At 59.3% G+C, this 26,683-nt stretch overlaps 1 protein-coding gene across 1 annotated transcript; it reads right to left on the reverse strand.

Annotated features, from left to right (window-relative positions):
- Positions 1-7,314: 7,314 nt before the first annotated feature.
- Positions 7,315-25,440, reverse strand: RBM38 (RNA binding motif protein 38). Its single transcript, XM_017851964.1, is given in 11 exon segments — positions 7,315-9,080; positions 22,798-22,852; positions 23,351-23,474; positions 23,637-23,732; positions 24,307-24,331; positions 24,333-24,376; positions 24,379-24,401; positions 24,404-24,452; positions 24,455-24,591; positions 24,689-24,966; positions 25,289-25,440. Coding segments are annotated over 11 exon segments (1,281 nt in total). The 3' UTR covers positions 7,315-8,782.
- Between the last annotated feature and the right edge of the window lie 1,243 nt (positions 25,441-26,683).

Below are 26,683 nucleotides of genomic sequence, written 5' to 3' on the forward strand. Positions count from 1 at the left end.
GCCCTGCCCACCCTGAGAATGAAGACCACAGCTCCCCACGCCCTTGGTTACCTTGCAGGCTTTTGCTAAACCTCATCTGGAGATTCAGGACTGTGGCCTTCATGGGCCACACCTCCACCTAGGCCTGTGGGAGCCAAGCAGCCTCTGGTGACGTTCCGCTCTCCTGTGGTTCAGGAGGGCTTGTGCTTGCAAGCTGGGCAGAGGCTGTCCACACCTGCTCAGGGCAAGTCATCCAGGGCACGCTGGCTACTGAGGAGCAGGGTCCTGCCACTGCATGGGAGGGTGGGAACTCCAGGCTCAGCCCATTCTCCAGGAGCGAGGTTGTAAGGCTCAGGGACGAGGAGGAAGAGGCAACCCAGACTCATGCCTAGGACACTGTGAGACCAGGCCCTTATCCCAGAGACAGCTGCTTGGAAAGAAAAAAAAAAAGAGAGAGAGAGAGAGAAAACAAGGATGGGGTTGGAGGTGATAGCTTAGATAGGAGGCCCCAGAAGGCATCTCCGAGGGTGACATTTGAGTTAGGGTTAAGGGACAACCTGATCTCTGGATCAGACAGGTGGCAGGGCCAGTGGCAGGGTCAGTTCACCCTGGCCATGGAGGCTGCACAAGGAAGTGGGATTTAGTGGAGAGTCGCAGAGGGCTTGTATTGTGTGATCGTGTGTGTGCCGGGAAACAGTGTGTTCTGAGTCACACGGTTGAAGACAGAGTGGGTTCCCGTAGACAAGCTCCTGGACCCCATCCCCCACCCCGCTGCAGGCTCAGGCCCATCAGAGAAACCCAGAAAGTCAGCAGAAGAGAGGGGCACAGACACCACCCACCGGAAGCCCTGGAGCCCCTGGAGTGCGCACACACAGATGCAAGGGCACATGACCGAACGCCAAGCCTCATTCGCTAGCTTTCATTTCTCAGCTGTGAAAAATGGAGAGCCGTGTTAAGAAAAAATAAAAGCCTCCTGAGCTCCTACGACCATTAACACCTGGTCTCTTTCCTGCCGCTTCTTTTTATACACATATGTAGATTATTTTAATAAATTAAAGGAAATAGTCACATTTTCCCCCAGTGTTAACTTTATAATTTAGAAAAAAAGATCTTTATTTTAATTTCTCTAAAAACACCCCCACCACTGGGACAGGGAGCCAGCAGGAGGCACCCGGGAACCCTCTGAGTTGTTTCTGCTGCAGCAGGCTCAGCTGTCCAGTGGGCCGGGCTGCGGGTGGAGGGTGGTTCACCCCATCATGATCTCCAGGCCACCGTGCACCCCAATGTGCACACCAGGGCTTGAGGAGGGAGCAGGCAGGGCAACGGGGTTGATAAGCAGAGTCAGGCACTTATCAGCCCCTGCGGGAGGCCCAGGAGGTATCTGGAAGGCCAGGTGCCCACCCCAGGCTGTGCCCTGTGCAACACCCAGCCTCGGGGCACGCTGGGCAGCTGCCCCTGTTATTCTTGCAGCATCTGGAGGGCTCCCAACCTCCTGCCCAGGGGGCTCCTGGTTGGGTGTTTACGTCTCTGGGGAAGAAACACAAGTGTGACTCAGCAGCCAGGGCAGGGGTGGGGAGGACACCCGGCTGACTTCGGGTGAGGAAGGTGGAGGATGGGTGTGGTGGCCAGAACCCAGTCCTCGGGGTATAGTGGCGTATGGCTCCAGGTTCAGGATGCATGGGTCCAACCCCCAGCTCTGCCCTGGCCCTGCCACTTCCCAGCTCTCTGGCCTTGGGCAGGTGGCTAAATCTTCTCAGCCTTGGTTTTCCTGTCTGTGAACTGGGCACAGTCAACTTCCCACAGGCTGCTGGGAGAGTTTAGGGAAATGACAGGTGTAAAGCCATGGCAGACCTCCAATAAATGCCAGTTTTCACGCGTTCTGGGGCTCAGAGGACAACCTCGGTTCCAGAGGCAGGAGACTGAAGCAGGAGGGTTTGTCTTGTTGGACTGGCAGCATGGGTCTGTCATCCTCAGGCAGCACCCTGAAAAACAGCGGGTGGCCTTCCAGGAATCAGGGGTCTTCTCACACCCACCCTCCATTGCTCAGCTTCCCCTGCTGGCAGTGGGGGCTGAGGGCTCCCTGAGAGGCGCCTACTCCACACCAGGGCTGCACGGGGCATCTTACCTAACTCATCCCCTGTAATCCCGGCCACAGCCCTGGGAGACGGGACCTTGCTTATTCACCGGTTTCTAGGTGATGTAACCGTGGCTCAGTCAATCGCCTGAGGTGGCCGGAACATCTGGGCTCAGTCAATCGCCTGAGTTGGCCCGAGCATCCAGCCCCTCCTGCCGCACCTCGTTGGCCCTGCCTGCAGCTGGCCCAGGCTGGGGGTCTGCACCCCTGAAGGAGGCATGGGTGGGGCTTAGGAGACAGGACTGAGCCCTGGTCAAGGTGTTCCATGCAAGCTCCCTGGAGGCCACATAGCCAAAGACCAACAACACAGGTTTTGGAGGCAGACTGACCCGGGTCCGAAGCTGGATGGGTCAGCTATTCCTCACCAGGCCACCTCCCTGCTGAGCCCGTCTTCCCCTCTGTAAAATGGGACCATGACTCCACTCCTCGTGGGAGGATGCTGAGGAGAAGGAACTGAGCCAGGACGCTGGAGCACAACAGAGGGTACCTTCTGGTGGCCCCAGGCCCAGCTCCCACTCAAGGACAATGAATGTGAAGGCACTTTGGGCCTCCAGTCCTGTAGGAACGTGAGCAGCCATGTCTGACGAGAACTGTTTGCCAAAATTCCAACACCTCACTGAGGCAGAAGCTCGAGCTGTCCTCCTGGAACTGCCCCTAAGGAACCAGGTGGCCTCAGGCCATGTGCAGTGAGCGCTCTGAGCCTTGATTTCCCCCTTGGTGAAATGGGCATAAGGATAGACTCAGCGCACCCCACTGGTGTGAAGGTAAAGAGGTAACAGGCTTGGTCAATAACAGTCTCCATAAAGTGCGTGCAAATGGGACATGACTCTCATGGACTCAAAGCTTATTGCTGGAAGGATCTGAGGCAGAAACTGCAAGTTGTCTGCATAAGGACATTCCCGTGTCTTCCTTGGTAGCAGAAGGCTTTCTGTGTTCCAGGTAGCTGTATGCCCAGTTAAACACTGACATTCCCCACCCTCCCTTGCAGTTAAGTATGGCCATGTGACTAAGTTCTGGCCAATGAAATAGAAGAGGAATGTTGTGTGCAACTTCTGGGAAGGCTCCTTTAGAAGTCTCAGCTTGAGATACTCTAGCCTTCCCCTTTCTTTCTTCTGCAGTCTGGCATGATGACATGATGGCTGGAGCTCCAGCAGCCATCTTGGTCCCCAAGATGGCCTTAAGGAAAGAAGCCATGCATCGAAATGGTTCACTGGGATGATGGAAGAGGCCTAAGCTCCTGATGACTGTGGAGCTGTCATCCAAGCTCTGGACTGCCTGCCTCAGACTTATTTTACATGAGAAAAATAAACAAATTATAGGTAGCTAAGAACTACCCTAATTTTGGACTTTCTATTGCAGTTGCTGAACCTAATTCTAAGTAATGCCAGCCCTCTGAGGTTGTATATGTCCAGAGTCTTGGTTGCAAGGGACAAAAAAATCAAATCAAATAGGCTTAAGTAAAACGGGGAAAGTATTAGCTCTCAAATTAAAAAGGTCCAGAGTCTAACTTCAGGCATAGCTGGATCAAGGGCCCCCAAAGATGTCTCCAAGACCCTATCTCTGCTCCTCCCTCCTCCTCAGCTCTCCTTTCTCCTGGGCTGGCTTCCTTCTCAGGCAGCCTCTCCATAAGCACAAACTCCTCTCTGCTCCCAGCTGCTCCAGGCTTATCTGCTCCCAGCTTGTCTTCCTCAACAGAAGGACAGCTTTCCTCCCCTAGAACGACTGACTCACATGAACCCACACTGGGTCACACGTCTATCCCTGAACCGTTCTCGGGGTCCAGGGAAGTAGAATATGCTATTTAAGCTGCGGAGGCAGGGGTAGAGGTGGCTCCACTGAACCACCTGGCCTGAGGGTGGTGTGGGGGCAGCTCCCTAAGGAAAACCAGGTGCTGTCACCAGGAAGGGAGTGGATGCTGGGCAGGCAGGACCTGCAGGGCTACCCAGGGGTCAGCTCAATGCATGCAGGGAAGAAGGTGAGGTTGAGAGGATGGCAACCAGGCAAGACCCCAACAGGGCAGGGCAGAGCAAGCTTGGGCTGTGACATGGAGGTGACCTCACCATCATGTGGTTTTTCTGTGGGTTGCGGTGGCTGTGGTTCTCACACCTTGTCCCAGCCCAGTCCCTCTGTGAGTACATCCCTAGAAGGGGAGTGACGGCCCAATGGCCTTGGAGAGCCCCTTTTTCCTCTCTGGGCCTCAGTTTGCTCAACTGGAAAGTGGGATGAAAATGGGGCTCCAATCACTAAGGGAAGCACTTCTCACCCGCCACTGTACCTCCCCAGCAAGCAGTCTCCAAATCAATGCCATGCGGTGCGGTGGGGTCTCAGGACCCTCTGGATCCTGTGTGCCTCTCCCAGCCCCCAGCTGGCTCACACGGCAGCCACATGCCCCAGAAGTCGCACTCGGCCTCTGCTCCCCAGGCCTGGTCCTGCCTGCTTGGAGGGTACAGCTCGGAGGTGACCCAACCTGTGGGCAAAGCCCGGCTGGCGGGGTGGCCCTGGCTGCACTACTCAGGCTCTCTGGGCTTTGTCAGCTCCTTGAAGAGGGGGAAACAGGCGCTTCTTCAGGCCTCACAGGACTTGGGCACCCCACTCCCGAGGACAGTGAGTGCCCGGCCCATGCTGCCATCGTTGTGGTCCCTCACAGCCGTCTCAGCTAGGTGTGCAAACCCCACAGGCAGCTGCTTCAGGAGGGGATCCCCGGAAGCACAGCAGGGGATCAAGGATGTGAGACAGTGAAGAGAAGGGGGAGTCACGGACTCAGGGCACCAGCGCAGGGCATGCACCCCAGAGTGACTGCCGAGGGCGGCGAGGGAGGGGCGTCTATCCCCTAACTCCCTTCCGGCCTGCTGAGGGCTGTCCTGAGGTGTTAGCTCCCCGGCCCTTCCTGCCTGCCTATGCACTGGCTGAGACTGCGCTGATGTCCAGACAGGAAGCCCTCTCGAGGGCGGGGGACTGGCAGTGAGCAGTCTTCCCCTGCGCCGAAGGACACTGGCAGCTACCATCTGCCACTGCCAGGTGAGCGGCCAGGCACGGCACCTCCCTCACTGTGCCCATCTCTTCTCCCCCCGAGCCCTCCGGCCTAGACCTGCTCCACTTCCCTCTCCCCCAAGTCACTGAACCCTCAAAACCATGGCTGCTGCTCCCCACAACACCCTCACTTGATGTGGAGCCAAACGATGGGGGTGGGTCCTGTACTGTCACTCAACACCATGTGTGCACATGTGTCTGGGTGCACATGTGTGTGTATCTTTGGGTACATGGGATGTGTGTGCACGTGTCCATCTCCACGTGTGTGCACGTGTGTGCGCCTTGGAAGGTAATTGTGCGTGCGTGTCTCCGTGTGCGTATGTGCATGTACTGTGTGGGAGCCAGGGTGTGTACATGTATATGTGTGATGGTGTGTCTGAGAATGAGTGTGTGTCTGTTTCTCTGTGTGCACGTATCAATGAATACCACTGAGTGGGAGTGTCTGTGTATAGCACATACATATTTATGTGTTAGTGTGTCTGTGGATGCATGTCTGTGTGGATATGTGTATCTATGCATAGGTATGCCTGTATCAGTGTGTGTGTGTGTGTGTGTGTGTATGGGGGGCTGGGATAATGTGTGTTAACATGTATATACACACAAGCATACATCTGCAAGCATGTGTGTGTGCACATCTGGCCCTCTGGGCACCAGGCCTGTGCCGGCTGCTAGGAACACAGTGGGTAAGACAGAAAGTCCCTGCCTTGGGAGGGCACTCGCAACCTTCTTGCACAGTGAGGCTCAAGGCCAGGGCGGGCCTGGCTGGGCTCAGCCTGAATGTCTGGGCACAGCCCGGCCACCTCAATCAGGCCCACGCCCTTCAGCTCCAGGCAAACCCCTCACCGCATCTCCTGGGGGTCCAGGCAATGTGGGCTCCACTCCTAAGAATCTTAGTTCATCCGTCTGTTAATGGGGCTACCTGGAAGGTAACTGAGACCATCCATGAAAGCACGTGGCACAGTGTGCCGACCAGTCAGCGGCCACAGATGTTGGTGCCGCAGCACTGGGGTTGAGGACCCTCGCTGCCAGGGCTGGTGGCCACGCTTTGCATCCCTGCTGCCCTCAGCTGGCCCCTGCTCCCCACTCAGCTTGGGTGACTTAGAAATTCTCTCTCCTGGGTTCGTCACCATCCACAGCCCTCAATCCTGGGACCCAGGAGATGTTTTCAAGGCCTCAAGGCCTTCCCGAAGGCCTGTCCCAGAGGCTGCCACCAGCTGATAGTGACAGGAAACATGCAGGCCACGAATGGCCTTCACGATAACCCTGGCAGTACCCGCAGCCCCCTTCTGTGGTCCCCCAAGTTCTTATCAGCTGCGGCAAGTCTCCTCCTCCAGGCTGGAAGCCCCATGCTGCCCTCCCTGACCCCTCACGGGTGTTTGCAAACTGAGACAGCAGGAGGGAGGGGCTGGGCGGGCCTGAGAGGTGCAGACCCCCACAAAATCTCTATCCCCTCCCCGCAGGAAACCCGTCAGTCTCTGTCACCCCGGGGCACTGTTGTGTCTCCCCTAGCAGATGATAAACCCAAAGGGCAGCTCTGTCTGCTCTATCCCCAGCGCTTTGCACGTGACCCAGCACACATCTTGGGATGACACAATGAGTGAGCAATTCAAGGAAGGAATTAATGGATTCTCCAGCCCTGACACCTCCTCTATGAAGGCCTTGTGATTTCCCCAACTCTGAGTTCTAGATGCTGGGACTATCCAGCCGCAGACCAAGGCTTCCCTTCCAACTCTACTCTAAGGGCAGTTGTCCTGGACACCTGCCACTGTCCTCTCAGGAGCCCACATTCAGGGTCTTCTGGTGGCAAACCCCCTTCTCTTGGGGAACTGTCCTCCTATTCCACAGGGATCTGGGGGGCCTGCCAATCACAAACCATGTCCAGGTCCCTCCCTAGCCATAGCGCCAAGAAGTAACCCAAACGCAGTCCTCTCGGGGTCTGAAGCTGATGCTGGATGACGCATGGCGGAGGGGACGACAGGCCTCCCCTGCATTAGTGGGTGGGAAGAGGGGCTGCGTCTGTTCTGCTACTGAGGCTCAGGTGGCCGGCACAGGCCAGGCGCTGTACGCACGGCTGCCAGTGAAATCCTGGGTTCCTGAGCCAGGAGGGCGGGGCATGGGTGATGCCCAGGCACCAGGGGAGCTCTGCGTTTTGAGAAAAATTACAGACCAACTTTTTCTTTAAAGAAAACAAGTTTTATTTTATCATCAGAACATTCTAATAAAAATATTATTATGAGATTAGCTACCTTTATTCTCTGGGCCTTGACTCTGTCCCAGGCCTGCCCTGGAGCGTCTGCACGCTCAGCTCCCTGAGGTAGGTCCGGAGGGAGATCCCCGCTGCCCCCGCCCTCGGCCAGGATACCTCTCACCTCATGTCCCCTCCTCCAGACCCCACAGCCCTGGACGCCCCATTGCAGCCCTGCCACAGCTGGCAGAACTGCTTCCTCCCTCCACCAATCCCCAAGACAGGCAGGAACCGTCTCGGGCTGGCACACAGCAGGTGGTGCGGGGGTAGAGGGAAGAGGCGCACCCTCCTGCACTCAACTGCTCCAGCAGGCAGAGCTGAGGGCCCTGCCCCCCAGGCTGGCACCGCCGTGGTCTAGACCCTGAGTGGCCTGAATGCTGTGGGTCACTCCCTTCTACCCTTCCACAGTGGTTGGGGAGTTGGGGAGAGAAGCATCAATGTCGCAGTGACGGGGTCCTGAGACAACTCACTCTGCCACCCTGGCAGGCGGCAGCAGACAGTGGCCCGCACGGGCCTGCAGGGCCTCCTGTCTATGGGGCCCATCCCACCGAGAGGATCCTGGCCCGCGAGCCGGCAGACACTTTATTATACAGAAACCCTGTCGTCGTCTCCATGGGCAGGACCAACAAAAGCAAGTCTCTCCAAGTCAAAAATAGGTTTTGGATTCTTGGTGGCGGCAGTATCCGCTGAAAAAATAGACTGAACTTCTGAAATGATCTTAGTAGCAAAACAATTACAAGAAAAAAGTTGCAACTTCAGTGCTGTGACTGGAAAGGGGCCTTTGGCCGGCTGCCCCTGTTACCGGCGGCGGCCCCCGTGTACCTGGGAGCTCCTTTGGGCTTGAGGAAGCCGCCCATGTGCCCTGATGGAGAAAATGCGACTCCAACAGGAGGCCGTGTCCTCATACCTCGACTGCGCTCACAGCTCGTGAGGATCATGTTACAATAAACAGTCCATTAACTTCTTGCTCTCAGGTTTCCCTGGAGTCAGGCACCTCTGCACAGTCCAGGGCAGTCGGGCTGCAGAGGGTCTGTGACACCCCACCACGACGCGGCAGGGGAGACACAAACCTGAGGGCACCTGGAGTGTGGAGAGGCAGGAGAAGGTGCAAGGAGAGGTTGCCATGGTGTGCAAGGAACCTGGGATTGCGTCTTTAAATAGCTCTCGGTCATTCTTAAAGTCCTCCCTCAAGACACAATGGGACCTAGATTTAAAGAGAAGCCCTCTTTCTGCTGTCCCAGGGTGCAGGCGGAGTGCCCGAGCGGTCTTCGGAGGCCTGGGTGCTGGTGGCACCTCACTGAAGCTCAGCCGGGCTGTCGCCGGCCCATCATGGCCTGGCAGCTCTGTCTGCTGTGAAGGTGACAATGCCACAGTCCTCGGGGCAGGAGCACCCCTCACTGCATCCTGTCGGGCTGCAGCTGCGGTGCCTGGTACTGCACGAAGGTGGTGGGGGCTGCGGCTGAGAGGGCCTGGGGCACGGCGGCCGGGTAGCTGTAGCCCACGAAGCTGGCAGCCGTGGCAGGCGAGGCAGCATATGGGTACTGGTCATAGGTGGCTGGTGGGTACTGGGCGTAGGCCGGGCTGGCCGGCGTGTACTCAATGTAGGGCGAGGACAGTGACGGGACAGGGGCGGCCGGGATCACCACGCTGGGCTGCACGATGGCTGGCGGGTAGATGTAGTGCGGGGTCAGCCTGTGGGGCCAAGCAGAGCGGGTCAGGGCCAGGAGAGAGTCGGGGAACAGCTCAGAGAACAGCGGGGTACATGATGAGTGCCCCCCCCCGCCCCCTGAGCCCCGACTTTCCTCATCAGTTAGATGGGCACAGAAACAGCACCGGGCCGGAGTCTGCAGCCTCAAGGCCTTTGCACTGGCTGTTCGCGCCACCCACCAGGCTCCCTCCTCCCCTCCATGTCTCCTTTTCAGCAAGGCCCTTCCCAGACTGCACCCCCACATCCCGGCCCTACACCCCACATCCCCGGGGCTGGTGCAAAAATAACAATCTTGGATGGTTGTTTTCAAATGACTGAGAATTTGAAGCCACGACAGCAGAGCACGAGATCAAGAGCAGGCCCACGTTGCACGTCTGGGAGTCCAGCCCTGTTCCCCTTCCCTGCTCATCTCCCTGACACCCAACACCCACCAAGTGACACTGCACACTCGGCTCGTGTACGTGCCCTCTCCCCCAGCCAACACCTGCTCCTCACAGAGTTTCTTTCTGTCCCTGCCAGCACGGACTCTGGCCTGCAGCAGCTCCGTGAGGATGTGAGAGTGACTGCGTGAATGCTGGAGCAAAGGAGTGCAATGGCAGCGACCACTGAGATGACGGCGCCAGCAGCTGCCATACTCGCCAGCACCCACACTGGGGGAGACCCGTACTGTGACTGTGTGCATCGACCTGTCGGCTCGGTCTTCCCATCATGAGGCCCATTTCACACACGGGGCCAGGTGACTTGCCCAAGGTCCCACAGCTGATGAGGTGGAGGGGCCAGGAGTCAGCTGGCCTCAGAGCTGTGCTCTTAACCCTACCTGAGTAGGCCATTGTGGAAACGTGTCGAGGCCACTACTTCCTGCCTACTGTGGGCTAGCCATGCAACACCATGCCCAGCAATCAGCAAGGGGGAAACGAGGCTCAGGGAGGCAGCTCTCCCGGCATGTGCCTGCTCTGCCAACCAGCTACTGGGTGGCCTGGCGCAAGCCGCTCAGCCTCAGTTTCCCAGGTGGCAACAGAACAGCCACCTCCGCAGCATCAGAAGCTGCTGCAGAGCCTGAGGCACAGAGTAGTCTTGCCAGGGCACGGCACTGCACCCTGGGCATCAGGATCTCCTCTGCCTTGCACGCCTGCGTGTTACACAGGCCAGGCCCGCCTGGGGGGCAACTTGGAAGCTCAGCTTCCTCCTGCACCTGTAGGCAGAGCCCCCACTCAAGGGAAGCAGCTCCGGAGGAAAAGTACAACATCCTTCCCTGCATTCGCCTGCATTCGGCAGGGACAGAAACTGGGCAGCTTTCTGGAGCACGTTTTGGCAACATGTGGGCCACTGAAAACACGTGCTCACTCCCCAGAGCCAGGGACCCTGAGGGTCAGAGAGGAGCCCTGTGTGCTCCCCGCTCCCCAGAGCCAGGGACCCTCAGGGTCAGAGAGGAGTCCTGGCTTCCAGCACAAAGGCAGGTGTGCTCAGTGGATCCTGCAGCCCTACAGGAACAGTGGGAACCAGGAAAACCTGGATGACAGGGGTGCGGGTCCCTGCTCCTCCCACAGACCTGGCAGCAAACAACTGAGGGCACACCTGGCCTGTGCCTGAGGGGGCACCCAGCGCCTCTTGCTCCCCCCACCCCATCTGGGAAGTGTGTGGGAAGTTTCTACACTACTGCTGTTTACCTTCCCAGGTTGAGCCACCCTAATGGCTGCTGTAACCACATCTGCAGCCCACACGGCCAACCCTCCACAGCATCTGTCCAGAGGCCCAGGCAGCTCCTGCCAGGAGCCCAGCAGCGACGCCTCCTCTCCCTCTCCCCAGCTTAGAAGGTCTGCTGTCCACCCTGCATCCTCCATGGGAACAGGAGCCTTGCACGGAGCCAGGCCTGGGTTCGAATTCTGGTTCTCGAGCTGTAACGCCCTTCTCACATATCTGCCAGGATGCAGAGGGGAGCAGACCACACAGCCCTGCCCTCGAGGGGCTTAGCCTCTAGGATGGGAGAGGCACTAAAACGCACCAACGCGTAAACCAGAGTCGGTAGGTCGGTGGGGGGCGGCGTCTGGAGAAGTCAAGACAGCAGAGGGCTGTGATGTGTGGACAGCGATAGGGGAGAGGACAGGGTGGCTTCTTGAAGGAGGGGATGCCTGCAGAGACCTAATGATGAGGCAGAGCTGGCCACAGGGGAGCAGCACTGAGGCACAAGGGTGGAGGCAGGCGCCAGTATGAGCATCTGAAGAGTGGATGAGGGCAGCCGGCAGCCTCTGTGCACAACCCTCCGGCTGCACCCCCACCATGGGGGCGGCCAGGCTGGCTGACCTCTGGCTTCCACCGCACATCCAGCTCCCCCCTGGTGCCAGCCCACACCCCGCAGCGCCTCAATCCCTCGCATCCTCCCCACCTGGGCCTGGGACCTGCCAATGCCTCTGCCTGGAGCCCTTGCTCTGGCGAGGCCCCGCGACCCCACATGGAGGCCAGTCCCCCACCGATCCTATGCTGGCCTGATGCGACAGCACGCTCTGTCAGAGAGATGGTTCTGTCTGGACCCTCAGCTGCCTGCCAGGGCCAGGCCTGTGGGAGGCACTGGGCACGTGGCGCTGACAGAACAAAGGCCCGGTGGGCGGCACAGACCCCACTGAGAAAGATGAGGAGCTCTGGCCAGCAGAGGCAGGGGGCCCAGTAGGGTCTCAGACGCCTCCTTCGGGAAGGGGGCGAGCGGAGACACAGCAAGGACTGTCTTGGGGCTGTGCCCAGCAGGCTGTCCCTGGCATCACCAGTGCCCCCCCACCCAGCTCTCAGAACCTCAAAAACATTCCTTAGTTGGAGGCTATGGAAGCTTTGAACCCACAGCTTCTCCAAACATGGGCAGTCATGCCCCTGCCTCAGACACCTCCCCCAAATGTGGATCCCATGTGGACTGCAAAGGCAGACGGGGCCCAGAAATCTGCATGAACAGGCCCCAGGGTCCTGATCCACAGCTGCCTTCAAGAACTGCTGCCCAAACCAGGGACACAGAACACAAATGCCTGGGGCTGTGGGGCAGCCAGGTTCCGGCCACACTCACCTCTAGGGCTGCCGTCATTTCCATCGGGTTTCTGATGCCCCACATCATCGGCGCCAGAGCTTTGCGTGGGCCACCAAGGAGCTGCCCTACTCGGGGCGACTCAAATACAAGCGTGGGGGAGGCTGGGAGGAAGGGGGGCTCTCCTGTTTCCTGATCCTTGCAGACACCGCATGTCAGTATCTACTCATCTTTCTGTATGTAAAGGGCCTGGGATAACTTACGAAGCATTTTCAAAGCCACAGAAGGCCGCGCGCAGTGGCTCATGCATGTAATCCCAGCACTTTGGGAGACCAGGGTGGGCAGATCATGAGGTCAGGAGTTCAAGACCAGCCTTTCCAACATGGAGAAACCCCGTTTCTACTAAAAATACAACAATTAGCCAGGCGTTGTGGTGGGAGCCTGTAATCCCAGTGACTCGGGAGGCTGAGGCAGGAGAACTGCTTGAAACCAGAAGGCAGAGGTTGTGGTGAGTGGAGACCACGCCACTGCACCGCACTCCAGGATGGGCGAAAGAGCAAAACTCTGTCTCAAAAAACAAGAACAAAGCCACAGAAAAGATGCTAGTGTTAGCCCATTTCCCAGAGAGGAAATTCAAGGCTCAGAAAGGCCCCAAGCGACTTGCCCCATCACAGAGCAAGGGAGTGGCACAGTGGGGTCTGCTGCTGGTAGCTGTGCCCACAAGGACTGGTTGGGGCACCAGATTCGGCTCAAAATAAAAGGAAGGCACAGCAGGGGCCACACCTCAGGGCCCCAAGGGGGAGTGAGAACACTGGCCGAAGTTAAGGTAGAAGGAGCCACGAAGCCCCGCCAGGCAGGAGCTGGGCTCCAGCTGCTTCTCTCCCTCCTAGGGCTGCACCTTGCCCCTGCACTTGTTTGAGTTACCAAACAGGTTTCAAAACTTCCAAGGTGCAGTTTCCTCATCTGTAAGTTGGGTCCTACAGAGGATGACCTCCAGAGCTCGCTGTGAGGCCCTAGAGGCACCACTAGAACAGCGATTCCCAACCAGGACAACTGTGCCCCCAGGCGATGCTGGAAAATGCCTAATGACAGTCCTAGTTGTCGACAGTCCTAGCTGTCACAACTGACAACCAGGCATATGGGGTGGGGGTGGGAGTGCTGCTGACATTAGGGGTCAAGGCCAGGGGTGCTGAATGCTTCCTACAATGCCCAGGGTGCCCCCACCACAAGGAACGATGCCACCCTAAAGGTCTGCAGTGCCGAGGCTGAGACGCCCGACTGTGGAACATCAGAAACCACATGGGGAAGGGCAAAGACAAGGAATCCTCCTGCTGTTCTGACCACAAGTGCCCATGCCGGGGGCGGGCCGCAAAGGAGGCAGGTGGGAACTGAGAGATACAGAGGGGCACACGCAGCCATGCATGCTTGGGCGAACCCACTGAGTGGTCAGGTGAGAAAGAAAACTGCAGCCAAACCACCGGCCCCACACTGTCCAAGGGCAGTCCAGCCCCAGGCCTGCGTCCGGCCGCAGGCCCAAGACTCCACTCCCTGGCGATGGGGAGCAGGTGCGTGCGCCAGGCAGGTTCCTCAGCACCCCCACCCATACTCCAGACTCAGAAAGGTCAGGTGCCACAGCCCTGCACACAAGGGTACGGCCTGGTCGCCACACGCCACCCTACCCACCAAGCTCCAGTCAACACCGTGTCCCCTGGCTGGCTCGCCTGCCAGGGCACATGTCTGCCTGGCCCTGGTGGGACTCTCCTGCCCTCTCCACCTCAGTGAAGAGCCCACCCGGCCACCCAGGCACTGCCCTGCCCACTCCCCCCCACTGCAGCCCATGCCTACACCATCCAACAGGGAGCTCCCTGCTTCCATCCCTCAATTCCCCGATCCTCCCTCTCCTTCATCACCAACTCTCCAGGTGGGTGCAGTGGCACGGCCCTGCCTTGGTGGCGGTGGAGGCCTGCCTCCCATCCCTGAATCCTTCACCCAGCGGAGGCCAGAGCTGTCTTAAAAACATCAAGACCCATGCCTGGAATCCCAGCATTTTGGGTGGCCGAGGCGGGTGTATCAAGAGGTCAGGAGATCGAGACCATCCTGACCAACATGGTGAAACCCCGTCTCTAATAAAAATACAAAAATTAGCTGGGCGTGGTGGTGTGGTGGTGAGTGTCTGTAATCCCACGTACTCAGGAGGCTAAGGCAGGAGAATCGCTTGAACCAAGGAGGTGGAGGTTGCAGTGAGCCGAGATCGAGACACTGCACTCCAGCCTGGCGCCAGAGCGAGACTCCGTCTCAAAAAACAAACAAACAGAAACATCAAGACCCCATCACCTCCAGGAGCAGAACCCTCCAGCTGTCTCCCATTGTACCCAGAAGAAAACCCAAACTGCTCCCTCGTGGCTTCCTGCATTATCAGGCCTCAACCTACCTCTTACAACTCATCTCCACCTGCACTCCCACTGCCCTGGGCTCCTTCTGTTCCCAGATTCGACTCCTTCCCACCACAGGACCTTCGTACCTATGCACTTGCTTCTTCCCATAGCTCAAAGCTCACCCCTCAGGGGCCCACCCTGAGCTGTGGCTCTGTTTCTTATGATCAGAAGCCCCCTTGTCATCTATCTTGCACAATGTCGTCCCCACAAAAGCAGGGTCTCGGCCACTGCATCCCAAGTGCCCCAGCACAGCAGGTGCCCAGTGCTGACGGTCTGAGGCAGGCCCTGGCTTTGCAGGCAGCTGGGAGGCAAAAGAGCCCCCCGCCTTGGAATGGCCACTGCTTCCCAGGCTGAGTCCCTGCCCCAAGAAGGCAGAGAAAGCAGTTCAGCCTTGAGCAGCCAGGGCTGGATAGGCTGGAGGGACAGGCAGGCACGGCTCCACCCAGCAAGTCACAGCTAGACAGGCACAGCCCACCAGCCTCTGCTCCCCAGCCAGGTGCCTGGCGGCCCAGGGTGACCTCATCACTGCCTCTGGGGAACCACACACCCCAGGGGGCTGCTGTGAGGATCTAATGCTCTGTGCACCCCAGAGGCCTCAGCAGCATTGATGCCTCCTTGGGCCTGAGGAATGCTGGGAGGAACAGAGGCCCTCCCTCTCCTAGGACTTTCAGCCCTAGGTCAGGGGGCAGCAGACAAGAACCCTTGGTGAGCAAAACAGACCAGAGGCCAGGTGCAGTCAGGTAGGAGCCCAAAGGTTGGGGGACCCAATGCCCATCAGGGCTGCTCCTGTCTGGCCAGGGCCCACCTGCCTCTTCAGGACAGGGTACTTGCTCCCTCCTTTAGAAGCTACTTTGGAATGGGCCCTCTGTACGGCCGCCGCTGGAGTCCCACCCGTTCCCCAGGGATGCAGAGCCATGGCCCAGCTGTTCCCTCACAGGAGAGGGCAGGAGCCTCCTTCCCTTCCAGTTTCCTTACAAGTTCCGGCCTCAGAACAACCGGGCTTCTGTGCCTCCTCATCCTCTGCAGAAAACTTCTATCCTCCCACCAAGACCCCAGAAAAGGGCCTTGCACCAATCAGAGGCGAATCTGTTTCCCAGAGAATTAATCCCACCACTTGTGCAAAGTCCAGGCAGAGCCAAGGAAGAAACCACGGGAATGGGTGGGACAGACCTCCCACATGCCCCTCAAGCCCCTCTGCGACGCTGGACACCGGGCACAGGCACCTAGCTGGGGTCAGGGGTGTTTGCGGAAGACGACTTAGGGGTTCTCTGCTTCCCTCTAGTGCCAGAGCCTGGCTGGGCAACACCAAACTCTCAAATCATGGAGTCACTGAAACGGGCCACCATTAGGGCTGGAAAGGCCAGGCCATCCGGGGAGGGCTGGGCATGCATGAGGAGCTGGCTCTGCCACAGCCCAGGAGAGGACAGGGGGACCCAGAGCCTGGTCCAGACTGGAAATCTGAAGTGCCTGCCTCCTTTCCCATTCCCATGTGGCCCAGGCAGCATCTGCACCCCAACACACCCAGGGTCAGCACACAGCCAAGAGCACCCCAGCTGACTCAGTCCACGGAGACTCAGGGGTCCAAGGGCAGGAAGAGCCCCAAGTCCAGATCCTGGCCATGCCTGTCCAAGTTGCATGGACCATCACTCAGTCCCTCCGGCCTCTATTTCCCCATCTGTAAACTAAGGATGCTGCAGAGTCCAACACTGCCCCCAAGACAGAGGACTCGGGCCTCTGCAGTCTGAGAACCCCACACCGGCGGGCCGGGTGAGAGAAGTACACATGGTGCCTGGGACACATGCTGCCCACACTCAGAGCAGAACTCTCAGTGAAAATAACTGACCATGGCCCAGGAGGACTCATTTTCTGAACATAAAGTCGCCTCTGAAAATAAAAACGAAAAAGGCAAATGAGTCCATTTCACTTTCCCTGCTCTCCAGGGGCCTTGCCCCACCACGGCAGAGACAGACCGCAGCTCTTACGGTTCTGACTCCCGCCTGGCTGGGTGTGGGAAGGTCCCCAAGGCGCCTGGCAGGCAGGAAGCCAGGCCACGGCTCTGCCTCCCGGGAATCCCCAGTGACTTGTTAGGGGGAGGGCCGCAAGCTGGGGACATTCAGGTTCTGTGGGGCAGCCAGTCACAGGACACAGGTCAAACATCCTCTCTGTGGAGCAATGCCAGGCCTGGAACAGCATCTCCAGCTGAACCTGCCCAAACTCCAACTCCTGACCTCCCCAAAACTGTACTGCACAGCAGCCTCCACCCCAGTCAGGGCCAAGCCCATCTCCCATTTCATAGGCCCAAAGCTCCAGAATCTTCTTGGACTCCTCTTTCCCAGGTTCTTCAAAATATGTACCCAGAATCTCACTATACCTCACCAGGGCCACTGGTGCAGGCAGCACCCTTGTCTCGTGCCTGGATTACTGGGCACCCTCTAAGGGCCTCCAACCACCACCCTAACCCTCGGCAGTCCAGGCTCAACCCAGCAGCCAGAAACAAAAACACTCTGAAAACAAAAATGCAGACTGACCCATCCCTCCTCCGCTCCGAGCCTGCGTGGCCTGGGAGTCACCTGGAGGAAGGCAGCACTGCCTCCCTGGGTCATCAAAGTCCTCTAGGAGCTGAGGCCACCCTGCTGGGCCCTGAGCCTCCCCGGCTGCTCCCTTCCCCTCCCCAGCTCCTGTCGTCTTCGGAGGCATGCTGACCTCCTTTGTCTCTGTCCTTCTCTTAGCACCTCGCTGCAGGAAACACTGTGAGGTGCTGGGACCGGGTCTCCCCTCACCCCCATGGCAGGCGTCCCCAGCCGGGTACAAAGCAAGCAAAGATCTGTCAGACAAGCTGACCCAGTGCCCAACTCCCTACTCTACCCAAACAAGGTCAGCGGGAAGGTCCTGATGTCCCCAGCACACTGCAGAGTTCTCAGCCTGTCCACCCTGGACACAAGGTGAAACTGAGGCGAAACGAGGAAAGCTCAAGCTTGGGCCTCCACCTCGGTCTGTGATCAGGCCTCTGCCCTGAGACAAAGCTGCCTCCCTTGGCCCAAGGCTTCCAGAAGAGGCTCTCCAGGCCCAGCAGGGAGCCAGGGTGAGAACTCATGCTCGGAGAGGAGCCCCCGCCACCCAAAGGCTGCTTTCTGTTTCAGCAGACAGGACAAACAACAGGTGCGGCACGGGCGCCCGCCCAGGAGGGCCACAGCGCAGCCCACGCCTGGCTCCAGATGAGCTGCCAAACAGGAAGCCTTGGGGGGGGCAGCGGGGCCACCACGAGACACCCTCAGGGTGAAAACGTGACGCCACAGTGTGTGGGGGAGTCACTTCCTCCCAGCCCCCATGCCGCCTGGCTCTGACCTCAGCTTCTGCCTCTGCCCTGCGGTGCTCACCCGGTGCCCGCCATGGCGACCTGCAGCTCGCCTGTCACCCTGGGCCTGGGCTGCTTATTCTTCCCCAGACGCCTATAGGGCCCATTTCCCCCATCCTCAGTGGGGCCTTCCCCAGCGCACTCGCACACGTGCGCATGCGTACAGTCACACACACGCCATCACCTGCAAACAGCTCATCTGGATTTGTTTCACTTTGTATTTTAAAATAATAAAAGACTCCCAAGAAATTGCAAAAACAGTACAGAGAGGTCCTGTGTACCCTGCCTCCTCCATCCCCCAAGGGCACATCAGAGTAACTAAGGACATTAGCAAAACCAGGACACTAACCCAGGCACAGTGCTACGACCTGGACTGCAGGCCTTCAGCACACTGCATCGTCTTCTGCACGCACTAACCTTATATGTCACGTGTAACTACACACGAACTGTGAAGCTTTATCACACACACAGACACATCTCCCCACCACTGTACTCGAGACGTGGGACTGTGAGGTCCCCACACAGGCACTCATTCCGCCAGCTTCCTGTTTAACTGCACGCATCGCCACGCGGGCCCACGAGTACACAAACAGAATGTGAGCACCCTGAGATCGGGGACCGTGTCTTTCTTATTCAAAGGATCCCTGGCACCAGGCCTGGCATACAGCAGGCACTCAATAAACACCTGATGAATGAATGATTCTAGGAGTGGCTGCTGACGCTCTCCCCAGCTTGCACATCCCATGCTCTCAAGGAGACAGACATCTTCCCATCCCTGCCTCCCCAGTCCCTCCTCTTACCCTGGGGACCCAGGTGCTCTGTCCAGGCCCTGTGGCATGCACACACCAAGGCCCCGTGATGGCAAGGGCAGCCATCGACTACCCAGCCAACGTGGGCACCGGAGACCTTCACACGAAGGATGTAGGGGTCCCTGAAACTATACACGCAGTGGGGCAGGCACATGCCTGGGAGTGGGTCTCACGGCCACCATCAGTCTCGGGGCCTTGTGCTCTGATTCATCCAAGAGCTGCCATCTAGCCAGAGGGAGATGCTGAGTCCTTGGGGGAGGGACAAGAGTCTCGCAGCCCCCAGCTCAGGCCCCACCATCCCGGGATGTGTGAACCCAACAAGTCTCTCAGTTGCTCTGAGCCTCGGTTTTGCACAGGCAGTCAATCAACAGACCCTGGAGCAGGGCCGGCAAGAGATGCGTCACTGACAAACTGTGACTTCCCATGGCCAGGCCCTCTATACACAGTCAAGTTGGCCCTGTAGAGAAGGCAGTGTTACTGTTCTCACTCACAGACGGGCAGGAGCCTGCAGAGACGGGCTGGGCCTGGCCTCAAGCCCAGGCAGACCCCAGGGCCCTTGCTCCTGGATACGGCCTGTACCTGACACCCCGGAGTCCCAGGAGCCTGTCTTGTCATATCAGAGCCCCTGTGGTGGCCATGTCCTGTCACCCAGTTGTGGCCAGTGAGGCTTAAGTGGAAGCCTGTGGAGGCCTCTGTGAAAGCTTCCACTTTTCTGCTGAAAGAGACAGAGGCAGTTCGTACTATCCCTTATCGTCCTTTCTGCCCTGAACGTGGGTGCGTTGTCTGGAGCTATGACAGTCATCTTGTGACCATGAAGCAAGGTCGAAGAGACTCACAGATACTCGTCCTCATACCACTAAACCCAGGGCACACTGGCAATGTCTGGAGACATTTTCGGTAGCCATGACTTGGGGGAGGCAATGCTACCGGCTTCTAGGGGTGGAGGCCAGGGATGTTCCACCCCCTTCCAACATTCTAGAATGTACATAGCGAGGCACTCAGTGAACGGGAGTCAAGGCCACAGTCGGGCCCCCTTAACAGGCAAGGAGACCTGCACCAGGGAAGCAGCTGGTCCTTCAAAAATAACCCAAGGAGAGGCTCTGGGCACAGCCAGGCCCAGGACAAACCTCTACTCCCGGTGCCCTCAGCCCAGGAATGGACAGACACCCCCTGACACCAGGGCACCCTTCCAGGCCAGACTAAGCTCTGCCTGGGCACAGACCCTCTCCAGACGGCTGCAGCTCCCCTCCCTCCAGCAGGTGACGGACACGCTCAGCTGGCAGACACCCTTGGCGGGCCAGGGCCACAGGCTCCTGCACTTGCCACCGCAGAGGAAGGCTCCTCCAAACCGCGGACGCTGGACCCCCTACATACAGTTAGTCAGAAATGCACAGGTGAGTTAGGTCTCACAGAGCCTGTTCAACTTAAAAAAACAAAAGAGGCAAGGAAATCCCGGCAAATAGCATAAAGTGTAAAGTTCTTTGGTAAATCATTCTAAACTAACATTTAAGACCCAGCCAGGCGAAGATTCCACAGGGTCTTGCCTAAAAGCAGAGCAGTGGGATCTTCAGAGTTGTCCAGGGCAAGGCATAAAAGGTCGGGGTCAGAAAGTCAAGGAAGAGTTCAGCCAGGCATGGAAGGGGTTAACTGGTGGACAACCCTCAGTTGCCGGGCTCCTGGCTCCCACCTCCCTCCATGCCCTCAGCCAACAGCAGGGCGGGCCTCGCTGCCAGCCCAAGGCCGACAAAACTGGCCGCTGAGTCAGGCCCGGCTGTGCTCCCGGGGCCTGATTGTTCACAAAGACAAAAGGGACGCTGACGGCCCAGCTCTCCAGTGGGCGGGGGCTGGGGGCAGACAGCTGACCCAGGCAGCCCTCCCCGCTGCACCCAGGAGCTGCACCGGGAGCCTCCCCCCACCCACCTCAGTAAGGCCCAGAGGCAGGGGCAGGAGGCGGTGCAATTCTCAGAAGCTTGAGTTCAGATCTCCCAGGAAACCAAAAGCGGATGGTGACACCGTCCCTGTTTGGGTCTCCACCCTTTGGCAACCAACAAATAGAGTCTGCGGCCTCTTCACCGTCACAGGTATTAACAGCCAGCCAGCAGATTTAGTTACAAAACACCGTCGCCTCAAGTCGGGTGCACACAGTGGCAAACTCTGTGACCGATCCCAACTGCTTCTGGACGGGTGGTGTTCACAGGACTCCAGGATAGCAAGGGAAAGGTCAGGTCGGGGCCCTTCCCACCCTACCCCACCAAGAAAGCATACGTTCAGGCACCCACCACCTGTGTTCTAATCTCCTCCTGGACGTCTATTACCTCGCCCCCTCCCCGGGCCCGGACACGTGGTTAGCCTTTCTCTGCCTCAGTTTCCCCACCTATAAAGTAAGAATAGTTTCAGTCCACTGTTTTAAGCAGTTAATGTTCCTGTTTTCTGGATAAGGAGGATGCCACTGCCAAGACAGACCTAGCTGGTAAGGGGCAAAGTCAGGATTCGAACCCACATCTGCAAGCCCGAGAGGCCAAGCACTGATGGTTATGGAGTCCCAGAGGCAGCTGCGTGGATCAGAGAGAGCCCAGATGCAGGTGGGAAGGCCTCATCCCACTGTAAGCAGAAAAGAGCTGCAGGCACTGGAGGCGCACACCCTCGCCTCTGGGCAGCAGCTCCCGCCCAGCCCATGCCCCCAGGCGCCTGCTGTGGGCCTGGGGAACGGAGCCAAGGTTCTGAAAAACAAGGAACACCCTCTTCTTGTGGCCTGAACCCCAGAGGAAGAATCTTGGTGAAGGCATGAAGGCTGGAGTGTCCCCAAACACCCTCTAAGATGACTCTAGACATCTACAAAACAGATTCCAGGATGAGACGGACAGGGCGGCCTGCTCCCACCACCCTACACACTCCCTTCCCAGGAGGACAGAGGCACCCCGGCAGGAAGCTGAGCTGCCTGGCCACTCACACAGGCTAGGAGGGCCCCGCCACCCTTCAGCACCCCTCAACCAGCGGCTCCTCCCATTGCTACACTTGCACACATCCACCAATACACACGGAAGCTGGCAGGGAGCCCCCGAGTAACCCCAAGCGCTCCCAAAAAGTGAGCACAACTTCTGCTGGGGCCTCTGACCCATTCACCTGGGAGCCAGGCTCAGCCCGGTTCCACAGGCCCCTCGTTCACACTGCCCTAGTGAGGCAGGTTACTCCTCAAGCTGTGTGTCTCTCCATGGTATCTACACGGTGCACGTACACGTGTGCACACACATGATCAACTGGCATTAGGGATTCGGATTCAGAAAGCTCATGAAGTGCCAATGCCCTAAAAGGAGTGGTGGTCTCTGAGCTGCCTTCCCCTCCAACTCCAACCCCATCAATATGCCACGGTGCTAGGGCAGACAGCTCCCATCCATCATGGGGGTGGGGAGGCAGGACCCTTTGTATCCCTTAAGTGTGCGTGTCCTTCCCCAAGCAGCTGCCAGGCCTTATCAGATGTTTTAAAAAGGGCAGGAAGGTAGGAGGCATTTTAGGATGGAGAAGAGTGGGATGTGCTGCTTCTAAATGAGTCAGACTAGAAGCCCACAAGCCAGGCCACTCAGGCAGGTGGCCTCCGCCCTGAACACATCGTATCTGCAGCAGCGTTCAAACATCAGACCTTGGAGGCAATGGCCTACTGCCACCACCTGCCCCAGCACTAGAGCAGGTGACAGGAGCGCCTGGGGAAGAGCCCAGCCTGCCAGTCCCTAAGAGTCATCAGCAAACACTTTAATAGGGCATTACCTGCACCAGGCCCACCCTAAACCCTCCATTCAGAGAACTCAGATGTGCTGTGCCCACTCCCATTTTACAGGTGACAAAACTGAGGCCATACACCTAGCAAAGGGAGCTGGGGTGTGCACCAAGGCAGGCAGGCTCCAAGGCTCACGATCCCCTAGGTGGCGCGGCCTCTGCCAGGGATGGAGAAATGCAATCTGCCTTCTCTTCACTCCCTTGGCTTAAACGCAATCACATGTCTGAAAACTGTCATTTCATCAGCCTTCCAGACCCAGGAAGCCCAAGGCCCTCTCCACTTCATCTCCAAGGACTGCCCACCCCAAGCCAGCCACATCCACTCACCCGTAAGTCCGCTGGATCAAGGTGGGGTGCAGCTGCTGCACCCCAATGGCAAAGCCTAAAACGAGAGAACAATCAGGGACTTGGCCTTGCTGCAGGAGCGATGTCTCAGGGGCTGCACACATGGTGGCAGAATCCCACAAGTCACACACCTCTAGTCAAAAGGGATCATCAGCTTCCTCTCCCCTCCCAGGCCTCCCCCTCATGAACCCCAAAGCACACCTCTGAAGTGTGGCAGCCAGTGACGCAGGTGTCAGCAGCCACTGGTGTCGGCACTCCCAACCTCCAGGCCCCTTGGCCACTTCCTCCCTCCTGCGAAGACAGCTGGCAACTGGAATGCTGTACCCTCCCTGCCCCCGCCCCCTTCTGTGGGCCACACGCTGTGAGAAGGGGTCTAGATCCTCCAGGGGGGGATGGCTGCCCTGTGGCGGCTCTGCAGGCACATGATAGCCGACTGCCACTGCTGGAGCGAGGGGGGGGCCTCTTTCCACCCGACAGATACCGACACCCAATATAGAAACCGAGAAGAGCCAAGCAGGAAAACACAAGCTCTCACCCGTCTGGAGGCTCCGGGGCTTGGCGCCCAGATATGCCAGGTTCACGTTGGCCTTGCGGCCGTCGATGATGGGGTTCGGGTCTTTGCAAGCCCTCTCAGCTGCTGCCCGGTCGGCCATGGTCACCTGGAGGAGCCACAGACATATCAGGGGCTGCCGTGAGGGAAACCAGGGGTGAAAGGGGCAGAGGGCTCCGCCCTGGCACCGGATGCTGCCACCCCTCTCTTCCCTTCCTCTGAGGGTGCCTGTAACCCAGGGTCCTTGAACCAAAGCTCCTCTGACCCCTACCTGGGGCCCTCCCACAAAGATGCCTCTTGGATTCCAGCTCCTCTCCTCAAAGTTCAAGGCCTGGGAAATGTGGCCTTCAAGGACAAAAATAATCCCCTGCGGGGACAGGGCAAAAACGAACCCCGAAGGGAGATGGGGGGGCTGCCTGGACTGTCCACCAGTGAGGGCCGAGACTTCCCTCTGGGAAGGAGTCTGCGACGTTGCACTTGGAAGGGAAGTAGGAAAGTGTCTTCAAGCCGTTTTTACTTAAGCTGATGTTTATTTGGGGTGGCTGAGGGGCTGTGGAAAATATGGGGAGGCCGAAGGGCTCCTAACACCCCGGGGTGGAGTCGTTGCTCCTCACCCGCCGCTGCTTCAGGAAACCCCGAGTACCCTGTGGCTCCAAAACCTCCCCACCAACTTAGGAGTCCTAATTGAACACAGCGGCTCTTCCTTTTACAACCAGGGGTGGGGGGTGGGGGTGGGGTGGGGTGGGGACGGGCCCCGGGCCGGGGGGGTGGGGCGGGACGGCAGGAGCGCGCCCGGGGGGAGCGGCAGGTGCGGCGCCGGGCGGGAGGCGCGTGGGAGGGGCGGGCGAGGCCGGCTGGGCGAACTGTGCCGGAGTGACTCGGCAGCCGGGCGGCGATAAGGTTGCGCGGGGCGGTGCGGCCCGGGGGCGGGGGCCACTTACGAAGCCGTAAGCCGCGACTTGCCCGTCTGCGATCGGTGATGGAACAGGCCTCCTCGATGTCGCCGAAAGCTCCTCGAAGTACTTCCTGAGCGAGCGTCGGTGGTGTGGTACGGCAGGCCGCCCACGAAGATCTCGTGGAAGTGGGTTTGTCCTTCTGCGAGCCGTGCATGGCGCCGGGTCGGCGGCCGATGGGCCGCGGGGAAGCCGCGTCGGGCGACGGCGCGGGCTGCAGCAGAATGGGGGGGCTCCCGCCGCCTTTGGACCCGTGCCGCGCGGGGGGCTGCGCTATGGGGGGCGGCGGGGAGCGCGCAGGCAGCGAGGGGCGGCCCCGTTCCGCCGCAGGCCCGGCCACTTGCGCGCAGCTTCCCCCGTGCGCGCAGACCTGGCGCCGCGCTGCGTCCCGGAACGGCGCTGCGGGACTCTGCGCCCCCCTGTACCGCCCCGGGCTTTGTAGCCGGCCCCCCGGGCCGGCTCCGACCCCCGCCCCCGCGGCTCCGCCGGCCCAGGCGCGCGGGGACCGCGGGAGCGTAGTCCGACCCCGCCCAGCCGCGCCCGGGCGCGCGGAGATCGGGGGGAGGGGCGCGCACGCGGGCTGAGGGCGGATCCGGGCCTGGGGGCGCTGGGCGCGCCTTTCTCTCCAGGCTGCCCCCGCGGGCCCGCCTGGTTGCAGGCACCAAGCACAGCCCTGAACCAGGGGGGCCAGTCCCCTGACCTCGTGGAGCGCACCGTCTGGTGAATTAAATGTAAACGGTTTTTAGCATCTTGTAGAGTCTGTATTTAACCCGGGGCGACTTAGGGAACAGCCACGTGTCGTATTAAAAAAGTGAAATGATTTGTTTTATGTGTAAGATTAGTTCATCCGACCGATATTTACCAGGGCCCCCATGCGTCACTGGGCGCGAGGCGGCAGCGGAGCACAGATCATATTCCCTGGCCTCACGGAGCGTCTAGGACTGAGAAACAATTCCGCCAGTAAACATACAGCATACGACCCCGGAGGGAGCTACACCAGGGTGCAGCCATAGAAGCGGTTGGGCAGAGGAAGCAGTTGTGGGCTCTTTCCAGCTCCACCCCGTTCTGGGCTGGTGTCAGGGACCCTTGGGGGCAAGCTGAGAGCAGACCCCGGTCCCTCATCCCGGCCCCCAGCCATAGAAGGGCGGCCTATACTGGGGCTCTGTGAGCTTCACACCGGGCAGGGCCAGCCACAGAATTTTCGGGGCCCAGTGCAAAATGCAAACGCGGGGCCCCTGATTCAAAACCTAGGAATTTCAAGTTGGCAGTGGTTGAGCATGAAACCCAGCCCCGGGCTTTTCTGAGCGAAGGGAAGGGTCGTGTGACTGCACAGGCCCTGGGATCCTGAACCTGCGGGTCACACTCTCCACCCCTGAAGCCGAGACTGGGGGACCTCAAGCCCGCCTCATCTCCAGAACCCGCGGTTGCGACCTGTGCAGCTGGGAAACAGCAGCTCTAAGCCGGGTCACTGCCGGCCCCAGCCCTGCGGCCTCCCCTCAGCACAGGACGACGCAGGTGGAGTCTGTGGGGACTGGGAGTGGCACTCCGTGGGCTGTGGGGGACCGCGAGGCCGACGAGGAGTTCCCCACGTTTCCTCCAGCACCGAGGAGCTCCCCGCGTTTCCTCCGTCACCCTCTGCCCTGGCTGCCGGCGGGGAGGAGTCTGTCCGCCCCTTCCCCCACTCCACGGCCCCTGCTCCACGCGCAGCCTTGACCTCTGACCTCTCCCTCCCCCAGGTCCCGCTCTAGCCCTCTGCTCAATGGGGATGGGACCCCGAGTCTTTCGGAAGCCTCGGCCTCCTTTCCTCCCTTCCCGCTTCGTTCCTCGTTCCTGGCGCTCCTGCCCCTGCTCGCGGACCCCCTTGCCCTTTACCCCGCGTGGTTTCCTCTCCTTCCTTCGCGGAGCTTCCCCCCTCCCCGCCCTGTGTGTTCGCCTGCCTGGAGCCCCTCCCCTGCTATTTGGGCGCCGCGAGAACAGAGACCTGGGATGTTTCGCCCGAGCTGGAGGGCCTGGCAAGGAGAGGGCTCTGGGATATGTTTGTTGAGTGTATCCACGATGGAAGGAGGTGGGGTGGGGAAAGCTCCAGCCCAGCCGGCGGCCCTTCGAAGCGCCTTTGAAAACTTTCATTTAAGTGTGACCTTCACTTGCCCCCTAGAGGCCGGGGGAGGCGGCCACTGCCCGGCTGCGTGCTCTTAGGCCAGCTGGGTCCCTTCACCGGGCCTCAGTTTCCCCTTCAGTTTTCCGAGGCTGTCCCCGCCGTCGCGTTACCTGGGCGGGCTGGAGCCCCGTCGATGGCGCGGCCACGCGCTTCAGCCCGGAGGCGCCCGGGCTCCCGGCCTACAAGTCCCAGCGCCGCCCGGGCCCG

The sequence above is a fragment of the Rhinopithecus bieti genome, unplaced genomic scaffold (genome assembly GCF_001698545.2).
Source record: "Rhinopithecus bieti isolate Rb0 unplaced genomic scaffold, ASM169854v2 scaffold_33652, whole genome shotgun sequence".
In the NCBI taxonomy this organism is placed as follows: Eukaryota; Metazoa; Chordata; class Mammalia; order Primates; family Cercopithecidae; genus Rhinopithecus; species Rhinopithecus bieti.